Genomic DNA, 19,920 nt, shown 5'->3' on the forward strand with positions numbered 1-19,920 from the left:
GTAATAGTGAACAAGCTAGACAACTGAATATTGGATTGAACGAGACTCAATTCCATAATAAAATATTTAGGGCTGCAACCTTCATTGTTTTGGATATTCAGAAACAAGACTTCTAGACTTCGCTTATCCTTTAAAAATGTCCTGTACTTTGGAAAATCTCTCAGATAAAATAAGTATCTTTTATTTTTAGCACTACTGTGCTTGAATGCCACTTACTCCAAAAATTGTTCATAGGATCCACCTACTTGGATAAACTTCAGAGTTTAAGGAGATAGCAAAGGCATTATCAGCTCATCAGCTTCTGCTTGCCCTTAAGTAACTGACTGATGCAACAGAAAGATCCTCAGTAGCTGAATATACACAGCCCTTACCACATAAACAAAAACTTGTTCTGATCTGCCAATCCATAGCATCCTCCAGAGATGAACAAGTTTTGAAAGCTTTTTTGCCAGGAGATGCAGAACATCATGAATCAGAGGTGTAAAAAGCACGAAGGAAACTCTGGTGGCTCCCCATTGATACTGATGGTACCTAAGAAACTCCCTTACCATTTGTCATTTGCAAATTAGAGTTGGTGGAACCTGAAATTTAGCAATTCCAGATAATGTTGCTGCTGATTGCCTGGATGTGCATAGCATGGCAACTCTAGAGATCTACAAGTTACTCGTTCCTGGTACAGGGCCATTTTTCGTATCTACAGTAATTCAGTACAGGTACAGGTTTTTAAAAAGGATACTAAAAGTATAAAGTTTAACCAAACTCAGAACCATTAGCTGGATCACACTACCTAAGTAACTTCTAAATAGGATCTAAATGTAATGAATATACATTCTCAAGAGAATGTAAGCAATCCAAACTTGGTAAGTAAACAGATGAAATGCACAGTCTATTTAAAGGATAATACTGGCAGGAAACAAAGCATTCAGAAATAAAGGCTGTGCAATTTGTAAGCCACAAAAAATGGGATAAATAGCCTTGCCTAACAATTTATTAATAACTTTAGTCCCACTTACCTTTTTTGTTTAAACTTACATTATTGCTAAATCTGCAATCTCATGCCCCTTTTTTGGGAGTAAGTCTGACTGAATTAAGTGGCAACTGCTCAAATGTAGTAGATATTTATCTCCACTGTTAATTACTACTCTTCCACCTATATGATAAACAGTTTGGAGAATATGAAAAAAATCCTAATTATTTACACTGAGTGAAGGGAAAGTTCATACGTACTAATTAAATATATTTCTTTTTGGCACCCAATTATGACAAATTCAGGAGACCATTTTTCCTCCTGTTACTTGGTACTACATAGTACATTACACAAACTACTACTCCAACCCAGGATATGTTTTAGGTACAGATTTTTTTCAGTTTCACGTTTTTAAAGAACAAAATGGAGTAGTCAGGTGGTTTCATGATGCCCAGAAAACTAATTATTGGTCTAAGGTAAAGATAAAATAAGCCAATTTCCATGTCCACTATACTGACATAGTTGTGCAAGCCCCTGCACTTCACTCAGAAGCTTCCTATATATAGGATTCTGACTACATTTATAGAAAAAGGGACTTCACAATTGCAGTTTAATATCCTTAGATACTATGCAATTGACCAACATCTATCATCACAAAACCAGAACATGATCTAGAGAAAGTAATAAAAAGCAACACACCATTGTTCAAAGTATTTTTCGATTCCTACCTGATTTGCCCTCACAATATTGTTATTCTGTCTGGAGACTGGAGAAATCAGGCTGAGAAATAACAACTTGCCCAAGGCCACTCCATCTGTAACTCAGTTGAAATGTCAGTAATATTTTCCACTGTCCACAGAATCTAAACAAAACCCTTTTTCAACAAGCTACAGTTCCCTAGTTTTGCAAACCATGTTAAAGTCAGCATTGGATTAAAATCCGATAGGATTATGGTTGAAGACTCATCTGATATGCACCCAGCAAAGAAGGGAAACTGTACGTTTGCCAGTATCTCAACAAAACAGGTCCCTAATTAATGTTGTTCTTAACATGTTGGTGAAGTTGCAAGCCCTTAGCACAATAAGTCCTATTGAAATCCTAATGAGTATAATTGCATTGTTAATCAGAGAATTTTTTTTTGCCATACAGTAGATAGCTGAAATGTTCATTCACTACCACCATGAATTTAAAATTAGACAATTATCTACTTTCATTCCACCTGTTATACTTCACCTGCATGGCTAACAAAACCACCCTTTCTTCCTAAAAATGCTCTAGTTTCTAATCCATGAAAAAACAACCATCCCTGCAGGGAACTGGGCCTACAATAATATACACTAAACCAGGAGCATGGCCCATAGGTGCATTGATTTTAACAGCACCCCAACTTATTTCAGTAACACATATTAGCTAAGGACCTCCTAGGGCAAAACATTTTCTGGTTTATAAGTCACTTAAATAAGTAAAAGACTTGCACGCCCTTACATAAAAGGGATCTGAAAATTAATGACTGACAGTAATTGGAGTGACAATCTGAATCCACATATTCTATACAAGAAAAGGAAAGGAAAGCCAAAAAGAAATCTGTGTTTCCTTGACTGTTGCCATGGAGTGAAAGAACACTGGCACATATCCAGTGCAAGGACAGTACATAGATCTGTGGGAAGATATACAGATGCCCACTTTTAAGTGTTGTTAATTGAATGTTCACAGGAAAAGGCCATTCACTTGCTCTTCCTAGATTTACAGAGACCATTGGAAATGTAAATTCACTTGATGCTTGATAACTCAATAATCCTATCCACCTTTATCAAGAAGAAAGTTTACAGTGAGCTCAGCTCATAAATCTTAGGTCGTTCATATTTACCTGGAAAGAAACCTCACTGCTTCCAAGTATACATGAGTAGTGCTGGGCCATAATACTCTGAAGTGATTATTTAATGGGATTAAGTAAGTCCCACTAAAATCAATGGGATTTATTTCCTACAGTAGTAGATATGGTTAGCATTAAGCTGTGGCTTTTCATTCCAAGTTCCAACATGCAAAATGACACTAAATATAAAGTAAAAGAGGCCTGCTGGAGCACAAGGGTTTTTTGTTAGCTGTGTTATGTCAGTGACCCAAGACTATGTATCTGGCCAGTCATCACCACAATCACCATGCAAACAGAATAATCTTATCCAAGTCTACCTACAAGCCCCAATGAATTTAACAGAGCATACTTCTAAGTGTTTGATGGCTGGTAGTCACAAGGATCTTCAAGAATTAAAATGGATTTCTTACCACATTTGCAAGCCAACCTCATGCATGTTTATTCAGAAGTAAAATAATCTGTTGTTGTTCAGTAAGACTTATTCGCTATTAAGTGACTTTAGGATCACATTTTCCACTACAATATAAATGTTCTAGATGCTGATAAAAGCAAAGCACCTATCCAGGAATTTAATTTTTGGTTTAGAAAACTGGTTTGTACGTTTCTACTTATAAAAATTATGTTGTGCATACCTATGAGTTTATTTCTTCCAGATCCTTGAGGTCCATATTTTTATGGGATAGCAAAGGGGGGGGGAAGACAAAAACTATTATCTTTGTCTAATATATTAGCACCTAATAATAGGGACCAGATGAACAGAAAAGTCTACAGAAACTAAGCCAAATTGACAGAATGAAGAAAAACATGTTCAAAGCAGAGACAATCTATTTTATGAATGTGGATATTAAAGTGACATACTATTGTATTGCGTATTTTTATGTGAAAGCCAACTGATTATTGCAATAAAGCAAAGCATTTTTAACATTACCATAACATCATGATAAAAATAATAACTGCTAGATTTTCCAATAGATAAGGGGTTTTTTTAGAAGGACCTTAGGGAATATGCAAATAATAGTATTGTGTCCAGCTGGAGGCTTCATCAGAGAATACAGTAGCAGGTTATTACTATTCTTAAACAAGTTCTGATTTATTGGCCAAACAGCTCTCACTACAACTGCCTCCTCTAAAGCAGAAAAGTTGTACTGTACTCTATGCTTAAAATGACAGCCTAACTTCATTCATAAGGAAAGTATCAGGAATTCAATGGGAATTGCTCCTAGTAAGCACTGAAATAAATCACTATTGGCTGGGTCCATATATGTTAATTAGGCTACAATTTACAATCCACAACAGCTGGGTGCACAGAACATGCCAAGGTAAAGTTAAACAAACCACATTATGGCTTAGTTTGATGTATGAACCATGTCAGTGTGATGACGGAAGTATTACCAGATAAAAATATGATTAATCTGGTAGAGTGAAACCTCAGTTTAACAGACCCCCATGTAGTGGCTCCAATGGACCAAATTCGTGTCCAGACATCCCATTAAAATGACAAATCCACTGGGCCCAAAGAACTTGAGACAAGGCAGCTAAATCTCACTTAATTTTATGACAAATCTGTGTAATGACTTAACTGCTCAAATGATATAAATCACCATGATGGCGTGTTTTCCTATTTAACCTACTTCCAGGAGTATGTTTCACTGTTTTGCAATTTTCAGAAATATATGTTTACCTGCTTAGCACTCTCCAGTCTAAAAGTCATTAAAGGATTGTATCTAATGGTAAGCTAGTGAAAAATGTTCAAGATAGTGAGTTGAGCAATCATTTGTGGAATAGGTTTTGCATATCACATTATTGAATCTGACATTTGCTCAAGAATAATAACAGGGTGCTCACAACCCCCACAATTCCAAGTCAGAAACCCAACTTATCTGGAAGGAATCAGCCTCTAATCTCCTGGTTGGAAGAGTGCAATAGCAGAATGACATAATTGGTTGCAAACGTAAGAAAACACTGCCTATAAAGAATCTATGCCATAATGAAGTCCCTCCAGTCGGAGGAGATGGGCAGTGACAAATTTGATAGATAAATAGACAAATAAATAAATAAATAACGCTACTGTAGCCTTGTCTCATCGTAAGACACTTGTGATGTGGTGTCTTTCATGAAACAGAAAGGTTAGCATTGTGGATCTGTGACTTTTTCAGGACTGTTACCCATTAATAGGAGATTATGCAGCACCATTGCCAAAATCAATTTGCTTCCTATTTACAAACTTGTGACCTTCCATCATCTAATCTATTTGACAGCAATGCAAATCACTCAAAATTTTGGATGATTTAAAAACTATATTCCAAAGTCAGCACAACTATTTATAATGAATAGCCAAAGCACAGAAGTGTTAGGTTACTTTACAACTAGCACTTCCTAGATCAATAGCTGAGTACTGTGGGAGCTGTAATCCCAAGATATATGGCTATCTTATGCTTAAGAAACAGGATCAGACCTTTAACTGCACCTTATTCAATAGACCACAGCGCCCTTAGTCTCAGTTTACAGTTATGTTCTTTTTCCTGTTTGCATTCCCTTCCATAGATCATTATGCATAAGGCAGATGAGGGAGAAAACAATGTCTTCTCTTTAAGTGCTAATTGGAACATAAGTCTTTCTGAGATTTGTTTAGCCTGTAAGACTGAGGAATGTACAAGTATAAACATACTATTAAGTAAACACTTTGCTTCAAAATGTCATCATTTTTACATGTCAGAAGTATAAGACTAGTTGTATTTTCTGAAGTTAATGAGAAAACATCACTTGAATAAAAAAATATTACTTTCACTCAGTTACTTGAGTGATACAGAAATAGATGGCTATTGATTTGCTTACCACAGAATTAATTTGGCATTTAAGAGTATGAACATCAGTCAGGAAGACTGCTAGAGACATTACTTCTTACCTAATGTTGATTGTCATACGATACTCAACAATGTGACAGATTGTCCTAATTTCACAGAATAAGGCCACATTCATGCCATTTTATTAAAATGCAGTAATCTGAGTGGCATGAATCATATCTATGATGTATTTTTAATAGAGTATTTTCAGTTGTTCCCATAAAGTTTACTGGGTTGGCCTTTCAAATCCCAGAATTTCCAATCACGATGGCTAGAAATCGTAATCTTATCCCATTTAGAAGGTGTTAAGTCATGGGACACTATAGTATAGGTATTTTCCAATTAAGGTTTAATTGTTCAAAGCAACCCTCTCATATGTATGCATCATCATTATTATAAACCCATCAGACTGTGCAAGCTGGACAGCTGCAACCAAATTATAGAGGTCAACAAAGCCAGATTCTTACTTAGCATAAATGACTGTAAGTTTCCTGTGGTCTACAGCTAATATGCTTATCATATGATTTTTTTTCAAGATAAGTTTATGTATGCAATCATAGATATTAGTTGATGAGAGTACACATTTATATATTAGAAAGCAAGAGTAGTTCCTGCTCCCTGTTGAGTGGATAAACATAGAAATTACCCTAATATAATCCTGTTTCACTAAAGTGCACAGATCTGATTATTTTACTAGCTATAAAATCCTCCCCCACACCAATGAAGAAGACATCACCCATACATCTCATACATTAGAAGTGGAGAAGCTGGAGGAGTTTGAAAGGAACAATCCTTTGGATCGTATCTTCATAAGACATTTGTGGCACATTCTTGCTCTTCTCTGCACTGGGTTATTTAAAAAAAACAGCCCAGTACTTTATCTAGGGTATCATACAGTATCAGTTATGTTTGGTAAATTTTCTTTGCAGTATTAGAAGGATTAACTGAAAAACTATCTTTTTAAATACAGGTAGTCAGATTCAACTTCCACTCCTGGATAGTTTGCAGTATGGATCAATGTTTACCAGGGACATAATTTCTAAACATCGCTTAACATCTGCTTCTGTACTGAGCAAGTCCCATCCTCTCCTTGCATTTATGTACATTCACCACTTCCTTGTCATTCATGAAAACTGAAGCCATCATAAATAAAGCATAACAAGCCCTATTACGATTATCCAAAATGTCTTCTGGGAGGGTCCCTGTGTCCTGTTAACAGCTGTGGAGTACTATGAAATTTTAAAAGTGTAACCTTTAGGTGCACAAAGGCATGCTCCCCTATTGGATTTTGGCATGTCACAGTTATTCAAGGCACAGGAGCCTTGCAAGGGGAGGGAGTTATTTAGTACTTGCCCCTTCCACATGTTACAGAAGACAACAACTCTTATTTAAAAGGGATACTGCTGTTGTCAAAGTTCTCAATTCTCCCAGAAGCCCACAAAACAAGCTTTCAAGCCACCAATTACTATGGCTTTGTTGTATCACAATTCTGTGGGTATTTATGATTGTGTGGATATGTAGGATACAGCCTACATCCCCTTTAGCAACCATTTTCAACTTTGTCACAACGGCTGCAAATTGCATCTTTCCTTGTGATTCTCTCACACACACAGACACTCTTCAGACTTGGAGCATACATAAAACGCCCCCACCACAGAAAACTTATGAAGCTCATCCATTAGCCAGGAGCAACCAACTGAATCTAGCCAACAGAAACGGCGCCTCATTTGCCCAGTTGCCTTTAAAGTCGCTAGTCGGGATGTGATGCTTTGTTTACACGAGGCTCAGCTCGCTGGTAGGACATCCATTTTTATTTCGATTCAAACTCAGAGCTAGGTGCTTGCCTAGAGTAAAATCAAGCCTATTAAGGGGGCGGGGGGACTTGTGCTTCGTATTGAAAGAGGGCATTGCCAGTAACTTACACACAGTCACTTGAGGCAAGGCAGTGAAGTGTTGAGATCCCCCACCCCACCCCCGGAGCCGCTCGCAGGGCAAATGAGAACATGGTGCAAACAAGCCCCAAACAATATTCTTGCAGAAAATCAGCTCGAGAAAGTCAGTCATCAAGTATGTAGAAAAAAGGGGGAGGAAGAAAGTTGCAAACAGGCAGAACAATCGAAGAGCGAGAACAGGAGAATTGGTTAGTATTCACAGGGAGGCTGTAGGAGAGAAAAGTTTGTGCAACGACCGACGCTGGAAGTTTGGGACTGCCTTTTTTTTTTTTTAAAGAGATATCCGGAAAAAGAGAATTAAATCAGGAGAAAGGATCTGCTCGGTTCAAATCTCACCCATGAAGAGGCAGAAGAGGTCGAGACAAACCAACAAAGCTTTCTTGCTGGAGCTTTTGGCTGGATTGTTATTCAAGGCAGTGCTGCCCCCGTTCTTGCTTTCCGGAACGATCGCCTTGTCGTACTTGTAATTCTGCATGTTTTGGTGGGAATGGGGAACCGAAATCGCCTTTCCAAGCAACGGCGTCTTCTACCTAGCTGATGGAGGGGGACGTCAGGCGAAAAAAAAGCAGAAAATCCAGGCACTGGAAACGCTGCCGCTTGCTGGCTTTTCGCGTCCGGATCTTCGCCTGCTGGAGGCGGCGGCGGCGGCGGCGATGGGAGAGGGTCGCAAGCTTTGTTTGGGTTGACTTGCCGCTTAGAATTAAGTTTCCAGATCGCGGAAAGTGTGCGCTCCCTTCGCCTCCTCTCGATCGTTATTAAGTCCTGATAAAGAATAATGAAAGCTCCTTTAAAAGGATGAGTTTCAAAAAGTTGGGAGGAAAAAAAAAGTTTGCACACACAGCGTGTTCGGGGATCCGGCTGTTCCCAAACAGCGGCCAGAACAGCTCGGTCCTTGGCGAGGAGGCTCGTTTGCTAATGAATGGGGTTGGGGGGCCAGGCAAAGAGAAAGGCGAGCGTCCAGGAAGACCTCGCCCGCAAGCCGAATTCAAACCCACAAAATATCGCAGAAGCTGCGCTGCTGCTACCGCTGCTAGCGCCGCCACCGGTACTGTGGGATCGAGCTGGTTGTATCTCTACTTTTATTTCGTCAGGTCCTTTTCCACTGTGCGCTGTCCAAGTACAACCCCCTTCCTTAAACTGGCAGATATGATAATTAACTTCGTGGTCGTTCCCCCCACCCCGTCCCGGTCTCCGCCCGAAGCGGAGCGTAAAGAGGCGAAAACGGCCCAGAAAACAGACTTGCGGGCGCCCCTAGCGGTGACTGGGAAAAGCAACCGCTCGCCGGTGTAAGGCGTACTGTTTACCTGCAACCCGCCCGTGGCCGGTAACTTTATTAAAGTTCGCGCGCCTCGACGAGTGTCCTTTCATTCAGTAAAAGTCCCAGCAGCAATAACAGCGGGGAAAACCTCACGCATTTATGTATTAAAGCATGGATTCCGCGCCCATTTTGGCGCCCCCCCAGCGCGGCGCCCGGGGCATATGCCCCTTTCTCCCCCCCTCCCCTGCAGTTGCAACCCTGTCTGACTTAAGAACAGGGCAATGCAACCTTTTCTGGGGAGAAGACTGAAAAGGATAAATAAAATTAAATTGGGTTTAATTGTATTTAGTTAAAATTGGACCGTCGATGTACTCTGCTTGCATCATATTAAAAATTGCAGTTCAGCAGCGAGGGCTTTGGGGAGCCTCACACAAACTGTTTAGCAGGTGGCTTAAAATGTTAGCAGGATAGAATCTGGAATCATCCTGGGATACTAAAGCCAAATCATTCCTCTCCTTAATAAGAGGGGAAATTCTCAGGCAGGAATATTTATACGTATGTGCAGAATGCCTTTCTCTGGGCGCTGTTGCCATACTTAGGGACATATGACCTCTAGAAAACTGGACCTCTGTAAGCATCAGATAGCAGCATGCGTGTGGAGCTTTTACTTAATTGATGACCTAGATCAGGAACATTCATCTTTTTACCCTCCATAATTAGGGTTGCATTTCTTTCAAAATTACCTTCCAAGGGATAGAGAAAGCGTGGTGGAGATATGGGGACCCCCAGGGCTGCCGCTGACCTGTAAAGCACTTTTGTGCAAAAAGTTTTTTGCTTCTGGAGTTTCTTGTCACATGGCAGCTGCAGCTTCCCAGTGCTTCGTTGTCCCTCTTCTTCAGATGCACGGAATGGTAACTGGACAGGCTCCTTCGCCCAACCTGGGACTGGGCTACTACAGTTCCCATCATTCGGCACCCCCTGTGTCATGGTGCCTTCATGCAGTGTACAACTTGCACACCTGCTTGTGGTGGCCCTGGGAACACCATTGGATAGTAACACCCTGCTGTGTTTTGGAGGTGATGAGTTAATGAAATAGATATATTAAACCCAGTGGAGACATAATTGGCTTATTTGTTTCTTATTTTTTAATAAAACAATCGTGCTGTTGAAATTCAGTACTGCATTCTGGTGGGTAGATCTGAGAACTACAGAAAAGGGGCTGAGGGGCAGGTATGGCCCCACTCCTGACAGATCTTCCTTTGCAAAAAAGGGGTGGGGGGGGGGAGAGAGAGAGAGAGAAGCTTCTGTTTCATGGAATATAATGATAATAGTGAGGCAGCTGGAGAAAATAAAATAAAATATTTGATTAAATAGCTCTTACCTCCTTGCTACTTCTGTTCCTTAAATATTCTCTCAAAACACTTTATAGTTAGTTACAATGTGTCAATCCAGTCAATTATGAATATGTGTGTACAAGGGCAATATTAGTAAAGAAAAAAAAAGGATGAACTGAATTTGACATACTGATTTAGCCACCTTAAAAATATTTTTAAAAAGGTGTTCACTCAATTGTCTTGGGAAATCAGTAGTAGCAACTGTCAAATTAGCCTGCCTGTCAAGTATGTTGGGAAAGAAAATGAGATGAAAGCTTTGGCTAGGGTGATAACAATCAAACATAGAAGAGTTACTTAAAAAAAAAGTTTCCAAATCTTACCATAGCATTAGAAGGTTAATATAATGCTTTTCCAAAACTTCAATTTACCTTCCTTTTGGATTGTCAGCATCCTAGAACAGGGTAGCTTAGCCTAAATAGGTATGTGTTATTTGGATTATCCAGATGACCATTAATCCATAGTTATGCTTCTTTGGAAGGAAGTAGACATAAAGACAATCACAACACAGAAGTGTTTTGTCTCCTGTGGCGACAGCCTGTATGCAGCAGGGTCTTTGTGTGCATCTTTCATATTCAAAATATTCATCTCTGCACATTATATATCTAAATAACTTGATAACCTACAAGATATTTGTGTGCAGGAACCTTCTATGTCACATGAGGGATTTTCCCCACCATAAATCTACCTGATTTTATTTTATTTGATTTTACCCCCAGCATGGTGCTTGTGGAAACTGAATGATATATAAACTATCCTTGGTGTCATATTCTACTTTTTAAAGAATATTTTATTTAAACAGAAAGTTGGCATGCTAGAAAGCAAAGCAGCCACTCTTAACATCCTCTGAATTTTGAAGAATGGCCTTGGTAGCCAGATAGGCTGAAAACATGTCTTAGAAACTAAAACAGTGAATAGCTCTGCTCAGAACAACTGAAAGACACTAGTAAACTTGGGGTAAATTATTTTAAAAAGCTCAGAATTTTAAAATTTTGCTCATAAATTAATTGCAGTTCCAGGAAAACCAAGAGTTATTTATATAGGATTTGCAGGATAAGACATATAGAGCAGACACAGAGCCCAAGTACTGTTATCTATTGCACAAATATAATCGCCACCTTCATTATTTAGTGTGTACACACATTATATAGTGTGTACTCATTCATGCAAAAATGTATGTGTATTCTGGCTCAGTCCAAGTACAGGTCCATATTCACCTCTACTTTGTAGGAAGAGAGCCATGTTAGTCTATACTGGCAAAAATCAGAAAGAATCTAGCATCACCTTTGCTGATTAATAAATTTTAGTATACAATTGTACAAAGAAAGGTTTAAAAATCAATTTCTTTCACTGAAATGGATGGAAAAAGCTTTTCGAAACAAAGCATGAACACCCAAATTGAATAATAATTGAATCATGGCAATCCTTTGCAGATATACTGGGAAGGTATAGAACCAACTTGTAAGTTTAGGTGTAATTTCTGTATATAGGGGAAAGGATAACACATTACCCTTGACTGGATAATCCATCTAGCTTGTCCCTTAAGTAAAGCTTAACTGCTTTGTTCATATGGTACAGAATGATTGACATATTGGGATTTGGGTAAGAGCAATTCCCAAATTGTGAGATTGCATTTACGCTATTCATTTAGGATTATTCTTACTACTTAATTTTTCTTTCCTGATCATTAGAAGCTGCTTGGGAATCATACAGCTTCTTTTACTAAATGCCTGGCATGAGAATAATTCTGACTCTCCAAAGGCAGGACACAGAACTCTTACATTATTAAGATAGATTTGACTTGAATAATGTAGCAGCATAATGCACACTTCACCTAATGCTTTTAACATACCCATTCCTTTTTTTTGCTCTGTGGGGGGAGAAGGAGGGGGAAGATATAAAAATTTGAGCCATGAAAATTTGAAAGTGATGGGCAAAATAATCCACATGCTTCCATACTGTAAGCAGTGATATACTAGCATTTACTCTGAAGCAAAATAGTTGACACTTGAAGATTTTAGCTGTTTTTTACCATAACAGTTATGGAGTCAGAAATCAAGATTCTAAATGCCCTTCTACCCATCATTTCATATGCATGGAATTTGTAGAGAGGAGGAAACTTAGCATTTTCATTCTGAATTAGCGACCTGCAGAAAAATAATTTTGCATTCTTTCTTACCAACGTTCAGTTAACTTGATGAGAAAAAAATCGCTTTCTGTCAAAGGAAAAGAGAAGTTCAGTGAAATTCTCATGGGTGGTGTATAAAGTATTTGCCCTTATTTAGCTGTAATGTAACCAAGAGGGATGTTTGTGAATATTCTGTCCTTTACACTACAATCATCTCTCCAGACCACTGCAACCATCTCGGTTTCCCATATTTCAATTAAAAGCCAATGCAAGACATCATTAGGAACCGCCATCACAAGATTTTTCCATGGTGCTGCTACTGTCACTGCTAAGGGTCATGCTTTTCCTTCAACAATCATCTTCCTTCCAGCCGTCTACCGTCTCCTTGGCTTCCCACACTTTAGTTAAATACAAACAGAAGGCATCGTAAGGGAGCTCCTTCTAAGTATTTTTTCAGATTGGCAATCAAGGATGTTTCAGAGTGATGAAAGATGTGTGATAAAAACAGTACCAGCTGTAGCACTCTCGACCAGATTTTGGCTCAGTATTAGATTACATCTGATACAAATCCAACCTTCTTCAGCCTGGCCCGGTTGATCTGGTTTCTGCTTGTTTGTGCTAAAAACTGACAAGAAGTTCCGGGGAAGACCCAAGTTCTAGTCCACCCTCTGCCATTCACTAGGTGACTTTGGATCAGTTACCCTCTCTCTCAGGCCAATGTCTGTAGGCTGAGCCATGGGAACTGGATTTCTTTCTTTTTGGTTGAAACGTTCGCTCCTTGTCCAAGCAGCTTCTTCAGTCTGGCCCAGAATGAAGAAGCTTCTTGGACAAGCAGTGAACATTTCAACCAAAAAGAAAGAAATCCAGTTGCCATGACTCAACCTACAGACAATTCCACCTGGATGACTGAGAATCTTCATCGACCTCTCAGGCCAATGTACTCCACAGGGTTGTTGTGAGGAAAAATGGGAAGAGGGAGCACAGTGTATGCCCTCTTAAGCTCCTGAATGAAACGGAGGATGTAAATCCAACAAACAAGGTTGAAAATTTTCAATTTTGCATTTGGAAAACCCATCTGAGAATGTAGTATGTGTTTAGCCTAGGAAACAGAAAACTGCTTTATTCAGATTTGGATTGCTCTGGGTCCCTCAGTGTAGTTCTCAAAATGCAGACAGAGGCTTTTCTCAGTTTCTCTAGAGAGGGTGCCCTTGGACCAAGAGCCTTTTGGATGCAAATATCCGGACTGGCAGTGAGCTAGGCCCAACAATCCAAATGTAGCAAGTCAAGGAGGATAATTCTGGCCTTAAAGAACAGATTCTTGCATCCTTGTGTTGACACACAAAAGGCAATCTGCGGTGTAAACCCACCTGTATTATGACAGGCCATTGCACAAGGAAGGAGATATAAACTTATTTATTATGTCCCTCTTATTTAGCATTATCTATTCTACAATCAAGGCACACAGAACATTAATTTGTTTAAACCCTATACATTTGAAAATCAATCAATCAATACAATAAATGCTATCTAAAGATAGGATCCATAAGACTATCAAACTTATAATATACAATTACCTAGCTACATTACTAGCAGTATAAAGGGTGGAGGGGGGTGAGGTGAGGGTAGGATCCTTTGAGAGAGCAATCCTACACAAATCTCTTAAGTCTTTTGTATTAAGCTTACTTCTCATTTATTATGCACATGGATTGTAGGTTGAAGGGTTGGCCTTCTTTACTAAGGTTAGCTTCTGTGTCATATGTGTGGACAATTGTTTGTTTGTTTGTTTACTTGCTAGGTTTATTCCCTTTTGTTCAGGAGCTCAATGTGACATAGTTAGCATTCCTTCCTCCCACTTTCCCCCACAAGAATAACCCTGTGAAGTTCTTGGCTGAGAAAAAGTGACTGGCCCAAAGTCATCCAGTGAGTTTTCATGAATGAGGATGGACTGGAACCTAGGTTTCCCCAGTACCACTCCAACACCTTGGCTAGTACACCACACTGGGTCTATTTCTGACCTAAGTGGTAGAGAACATGCTCTGAATAAACCCTACAGTTTATTTATCGATAGCAATAAGAAAATAATGCCCAAAACATTCCCATATTCATTTTATTGAAAATAATTGGTATCATAACTGGTAATGGTAATATTTTGGGGAAGACTTCCATCACTATGACATTCTTCAATGTCTGACATGACACTGGTGAAAAAGAAATTAAATGAAACTTGATAGAAAATGCAAATAACACAACTTTTATATCAGCCTTGGACAACAGATGCCCTCATTCATACCCTGCCCTGCAGCAGTCAAATTTGCCAACTGTGGAAAATAAGAACTGCAGCTGTATACTCAAAATGAAACCCCATCACACTTAATGGGTTTCACTTTCTGAAAGTGATAGATAGATAGATAGATAGATAGATAGATAGATAGATAGATAGATAGATAGATAGATAGATAATCTGCTGCATTAATTTTATGTTTCTTAGACTGAATAAGGAATTGTATATTTTTTTAATCCGTTAGGAATAGAAGGAAGGTGGTGGGGAAAAAAAGAGACTCTTACCCATACAAGATAAACTGTTGCCCCACAAACCAGCAAGATACTTATACCACATAGCTGTAACATGCTTCAACGTTCTCCCTGCAGCAGTTTTGGAGGGCCGATACAAAAAAGTCCCCTATGAGCTGAGACTGTGCCTCTGTGGACAAGGCGCTTTTGAAACTATAGCTCATGTCCTGCTGTACTGTAGCTTAAGGACTCAAGGACCTGCCTTATAACTCCTTACCTGCTAAAACACCCTGGAAATTCTGATTTTTTAATGTACAGTTGTTGTTATCAGATCAGTATGATTCAGTCTTCTTGAACGTAGCCACATTTTGTTATACTGCCTATACAATTAGGCAGACTTTGATTATCCACTGACAAACCCATCACCAGTTGTAGTATTTTATCTTTTTCTGTTTTTACTTTATTTTTATTTTTAATGTGTTTTTGTTTTGTGTTTTTTGCAATTCTGGTCAGTGACCATAATAAAAATATTCACCCACTGTTGCCCCATAAAAAAGAAAGTAAGTGTGGAAATCATTTCCATTTTTAGTATACTAAAAAGACTTGCAATGTCATGACATGTTTGTACATGAAATTTAACCCCCTTGATCCACAGTCTTTGGATTTCTGCTATGAATAGGAACTTCAGTCTTGCCAACTAAGATGAAGTCCAACATGTAGATCCTAAAGGAAAACGATCTAGCACTAAGTCAGGGAACATCCCTAAAAGAGTATTTCTGAACCAAAGATTAGGGTTCCTTTGCTAGCTTACAATTTGTTTTCTTTTAAAAGACCTCTCAATTTTAATGGAAAAGTTGCCCCTGTTATCTTTATACAGAAAATAGCAGAAAAATCCAGAACAGCTATTAGAAAATAAATGCACAATATCAGAAAATGTATTGATGGTTCATACCCACCCCCCAATTCAGAATAGACTTAAGTGTACAAGCCCATGTTATTTCAATATGCTTAAACAGAAAACCAAAATAGGTTTGCAGGGAAATAGGTCCCTATTTTTTGCACCGGATTTTATATCTAAGTACATCCCTATATAAAGTTCTTAAAGAAAGTACTGTACTTCAGATCCTACAGGGCTTAATTTTAAAAGACAGATATAAAATAGCATTACAGTTATTCATTGAAGCTACTCATCAAATGAGGGACGCGGTGGCGCTGCGGGTTAAACTGCTGAGCTGTCGATCGGAAGGTTGGCAGTTCGAAACCGCGTGGCGGGGTGAGTTCCCGTTGTTAATCCCAGCTCCTGCTCATCTAGCAGTTCGAAAACATGCCAATGTGAGTAGATCAATAGGTACCGCTTCGGCGGGAAGGTAACGGCGTTCTGAGTCGTCATGCTGGCCACATGACCCGGAAGTGTCTATGACAACGCCGGCTCCAAGGCTTAGAAACGGAGATGAGCACCGCCCCCTAGAGTCGGATTCGACTGGACTTTACGTCAAGGGAAACCTTTACCTTTACCTACTCATCAAATATGCCTCCAATTAATTGGGAATCAGATTTAGATACAATTATTAACACAAATGCACATTTAGGGTGGAAGTGGCAAGCTTTATCTTCTGGGATGCATTCTCATGTCTCTCACATGAGCAGCAGTACTCCTTTGAGTCCCATACAACATGTGTCTCCCATCTAAAAATAAATGTGCTTCTGGCTTCAGAAATGTTTTACTTATATGCAAGGACTCTGCAAAAGTAATTGATTAATTGACTAAAAATGCGATCATTTGGTGAAACTGCCTTTAATCAAGCCGCATTCTTTTCTGCAGTATCTAGCATTCCAAACGTAAACAGATTTGGTTAGTAGTCAATGGGCGGAGTGCAGATTTTGTCATAATTAGAATTGGCTTATTGAGATTTTAGAGGGATCTGTCACATTTAGCTAAATACCCAATAATTTCAAAAGATATCTAAGTATAACTAAATATGAATCCAATGCATTGATCTGATACTTGGGAATCTTTCTGAAGAAAATTTCAACGGGAATTTCTTCTAAGTAAACAGTAGCAACAAGATCAGACTTCATGGCTGTGGTCCTATGCATACTCCCTGATAGACCTAAACTTTTGGGGCAAAGTGAGACAATACCTATAATGCGGCTTACTCCTTAGTTTAGACATGCAGCCTGAGTGGAACACAGTTAAATGGCATGCTATATGAAATACATGATCCTGTGGCCTAATCAAACAGCCAAAACTTTAATACATTGAATTTTAACTGAAATCATTATTGTATATGCTGAGAAAATACATACAAGTGGGAGACTGTTATTCTACTTCCAGTCTACTTGCTCAGAGAATGTCCTACTAAACTCAGCTAAATCCATATAATTATACAATTAATATCTTCCAGAAAATCAATTTTACATGAGACATATTTAAGGCAGTTAATTTGCATCTGCAGTCCTCAGAAGTCCCACATATGAATGGCATCATGCTACCAATGGTTCCCCATCCTCAAAATGAAGTGCCACTTACTATCATTCTTCCTTATTTCATCTTTTTAAAAAAAGCGAAACAGAAGCTGTTATCAAACTAACTATACAGAACAGTCTGGCAAAGGAATTCACATACAGTAAACACATGTCTGAATAAAGTTTCTTAAGAGAGAACCCTTTCTATTTTATGGATTGAATCAAATTTGTCTGGGGCAATCTCCTCCCCCCCCCCCCACATCACAGAAGGAATTGAAATTTGGCAAGCCTTTTTATCAACCCAAAGAGAAGGAAATACTACCATCTAGTGCTTCCACATATTAATACAATCAAGGTAAACGTCTTGATTGAATCTTGAATACATTAACCAGGTTTCAAACTTCGCCTCCATAAAAGCATATGCTGTGAAACAAAACTGAGGAACTTACAGCCTGCTTAAGACTTTGAAAGAGCTTGGAGCAGACTATTGATTTCAGCCTTGCACTTCCTCACATTTTCTATATTCTCGCTGCAATTTATGGCAGTGGTTCAACTCCACCCCCACCCGTTTTTCTTTTGTCTATTAAAGCCAATAGCTAGGAAAATAACATTTGATTTTATATATTTTGATTAGTTATATTGCCTTGCATGAACAGTGCTGACCGATATCTTCATTACAAATTCGAAGTATTGGGACCCTGCAGGGGTGAAGAGCTTCCAGGTTAATAGGCTGTGGTCTAATTGTTTGGTATTCTGACGTTTTATTTATTTATTTATATTTATTTATCAAATTTTTATCACCACCCATCTCCCTGACACAGGGGACCCTGGGTGGTTCACAATAAAAACAATTATTGCCAGCAATTGTTTTGCCAGCAATTGTGGCCAGCATCTTCAGAGGTGGAAGTGATCTGTTCTGTAGGGCACTTCTTGGCAGTTCACAGCCAACTGAGCAGGAACCAACTGAGCTCTTGTATTTGTAACAGAACTAATCTCTAACTGGGCCGTGTCATCGGAATTCTGGAAAGCCAGTTTCTGGTTGGTTCTTCATCCAGGTGAATTTGTGATTGGTCTAATCTGAAGAACTTCCAGAAGAGCTTATTTTTTATTGGTCTGTCTTTGAAACACATTGCTGGTCATTATATTTCAAGTGAGATTGCTACAGATTCTATAGTATATAGGGTTGGTTCATTGGTTTAGTTTGGTGTGATGTAAAGCTGGAAACCAGTTTTAATTAGACCCTGGCCTATTAGCCCAGAAGCTCATCACTAGGGTGAGGATTTCTACAGCCTAAAAATTTTAGAAATATGCAAGCATTTATGTCCTGAAAACCGTTTAAATATGACCAATTAAACCAAAAATATGACTTTTAAAGCAAAAATATGACTTTACAATTTTTCTGAAATTAGCACCCAATTTTTAAAAATCTGTGCTTACACACACACAGACACAAATTAAAAGGTTTATTCTTCTTCACTTCCAGTGCAGAAGTGCTAGTACTGAAGGAATCAAATGAGCATTTTGAGAGTAAAATGGTCATCCCTGGATTAGTTTTCATTAACAGCAGAATTGCATTGGATAACCACATGCATCTTGAGGTTATCAAACTTAGAACTCCTTCTGTTGTCTACCAGTATGTTCTTGTATCTGGAGAAACTCCATTCGACATCACAAGAGGTTATAGGAACAAATTTGGAAAAAGCAAATTCATCTGGAGAAAATTCTGGCTTGAAGTCTTCAAATTTTGCTTCGAGTCCATTTAGAACGTTACTTACTTTGCAAAGTGTTGAATAACCCAGATTAGATTGCAGCACTCTTTGCAATTTATCACTAATTTTTTCAGCCACTTTCCCCTTTGCTTGCTTTAAATCACTCTCAGTTTGTTTTGCAATGTTCAGTGCATCACTAAGTTCCATTCCTACAGTTGCAAGGCGGGTGATTGCTCTTGATAATCCACTGAAGTTAGGAAGCATAATTTGTGAAATAATACATAGCCGCATCCAGCTAAGTCCCCCAACATGTCACGACAGGTTGGGAGGGAGAGCCAAAGTAGGAGCAATTTCTTTGAACTTTTGTACTCTAAGTGGACAATGAGGAATGCTAGGAGTTGTTCTGCAATAATGGGAGGGCCATAGTTTTATAAATCTTGGTGCAGTGGAGTTATTGGATGACTCTGGTCTTGAATGTTATTTTAATTCATTTATTATTAAAACTCTTGCCTTTCATCAGGCACTTTGAGTATACATGTGCATGTTTAAATTTTGTGTGCAGAAATTGTTTACATGATTCAAAACAGCCAGAGTTACCGGCAGAAAGAAGGGAAATGGAGGAAAGAGACTAAGTTAAAGGTAGAAAAATCACTTCCAGATTTGTATGTACAGACAAGGCGAATAGATGAAGAGAATCTGTCTCCTTGTCTAAGCATGAGATAACACTACAAAAAATTAAGGATCTCTGTTCACCTATATATATACATATATATATATAAAGAGTTGCCAAATTCTAATTTGGAGAACTATCTTGAGTCATGT

At 38.7% G+C, this 19,920-nt stretch overlaps 1 protein-coding gene across 1 annotated transcript in view; it reads right to left on the reverse strand.

Moving 5' to 3' along the window:
* PLPP3 (phospholipid phosphatase 3) overlaps positions 1 to 8,697 on the reverse strand; it is a 77,596-nt gene extending 68,899 nt beyond the window's left edge. The window contains exon 1 of the mRNA XM_063298009.1: positions 7,972 to 8,697. Within this exon, the coding sequence (XP_063154079.1) occupies positions 7,972 to 8,110 (139 nt within the window). The 5' untranslated portion in view covers positions 8,111 to 8,697. The remainder of the gene's footprint in view (positions 1 to 7,971) is intronic.
* Positions 8,698 to 19,920: the final 11,223 nt, after the last annotated feature.

Source organism: Candoia aspera, chromosome 3, assembly GCF_035149785.1.
Source record: "Candoia aspera isolate rCanAsp1 chromosome 3, rCanAsp1.hap2, whole genome shotgun sequence".
NCBI lineage: Eukaryota > Metazoa > Chordata > Lepidosauria > Squamata > Boidae > Candoia > Candoia aspera.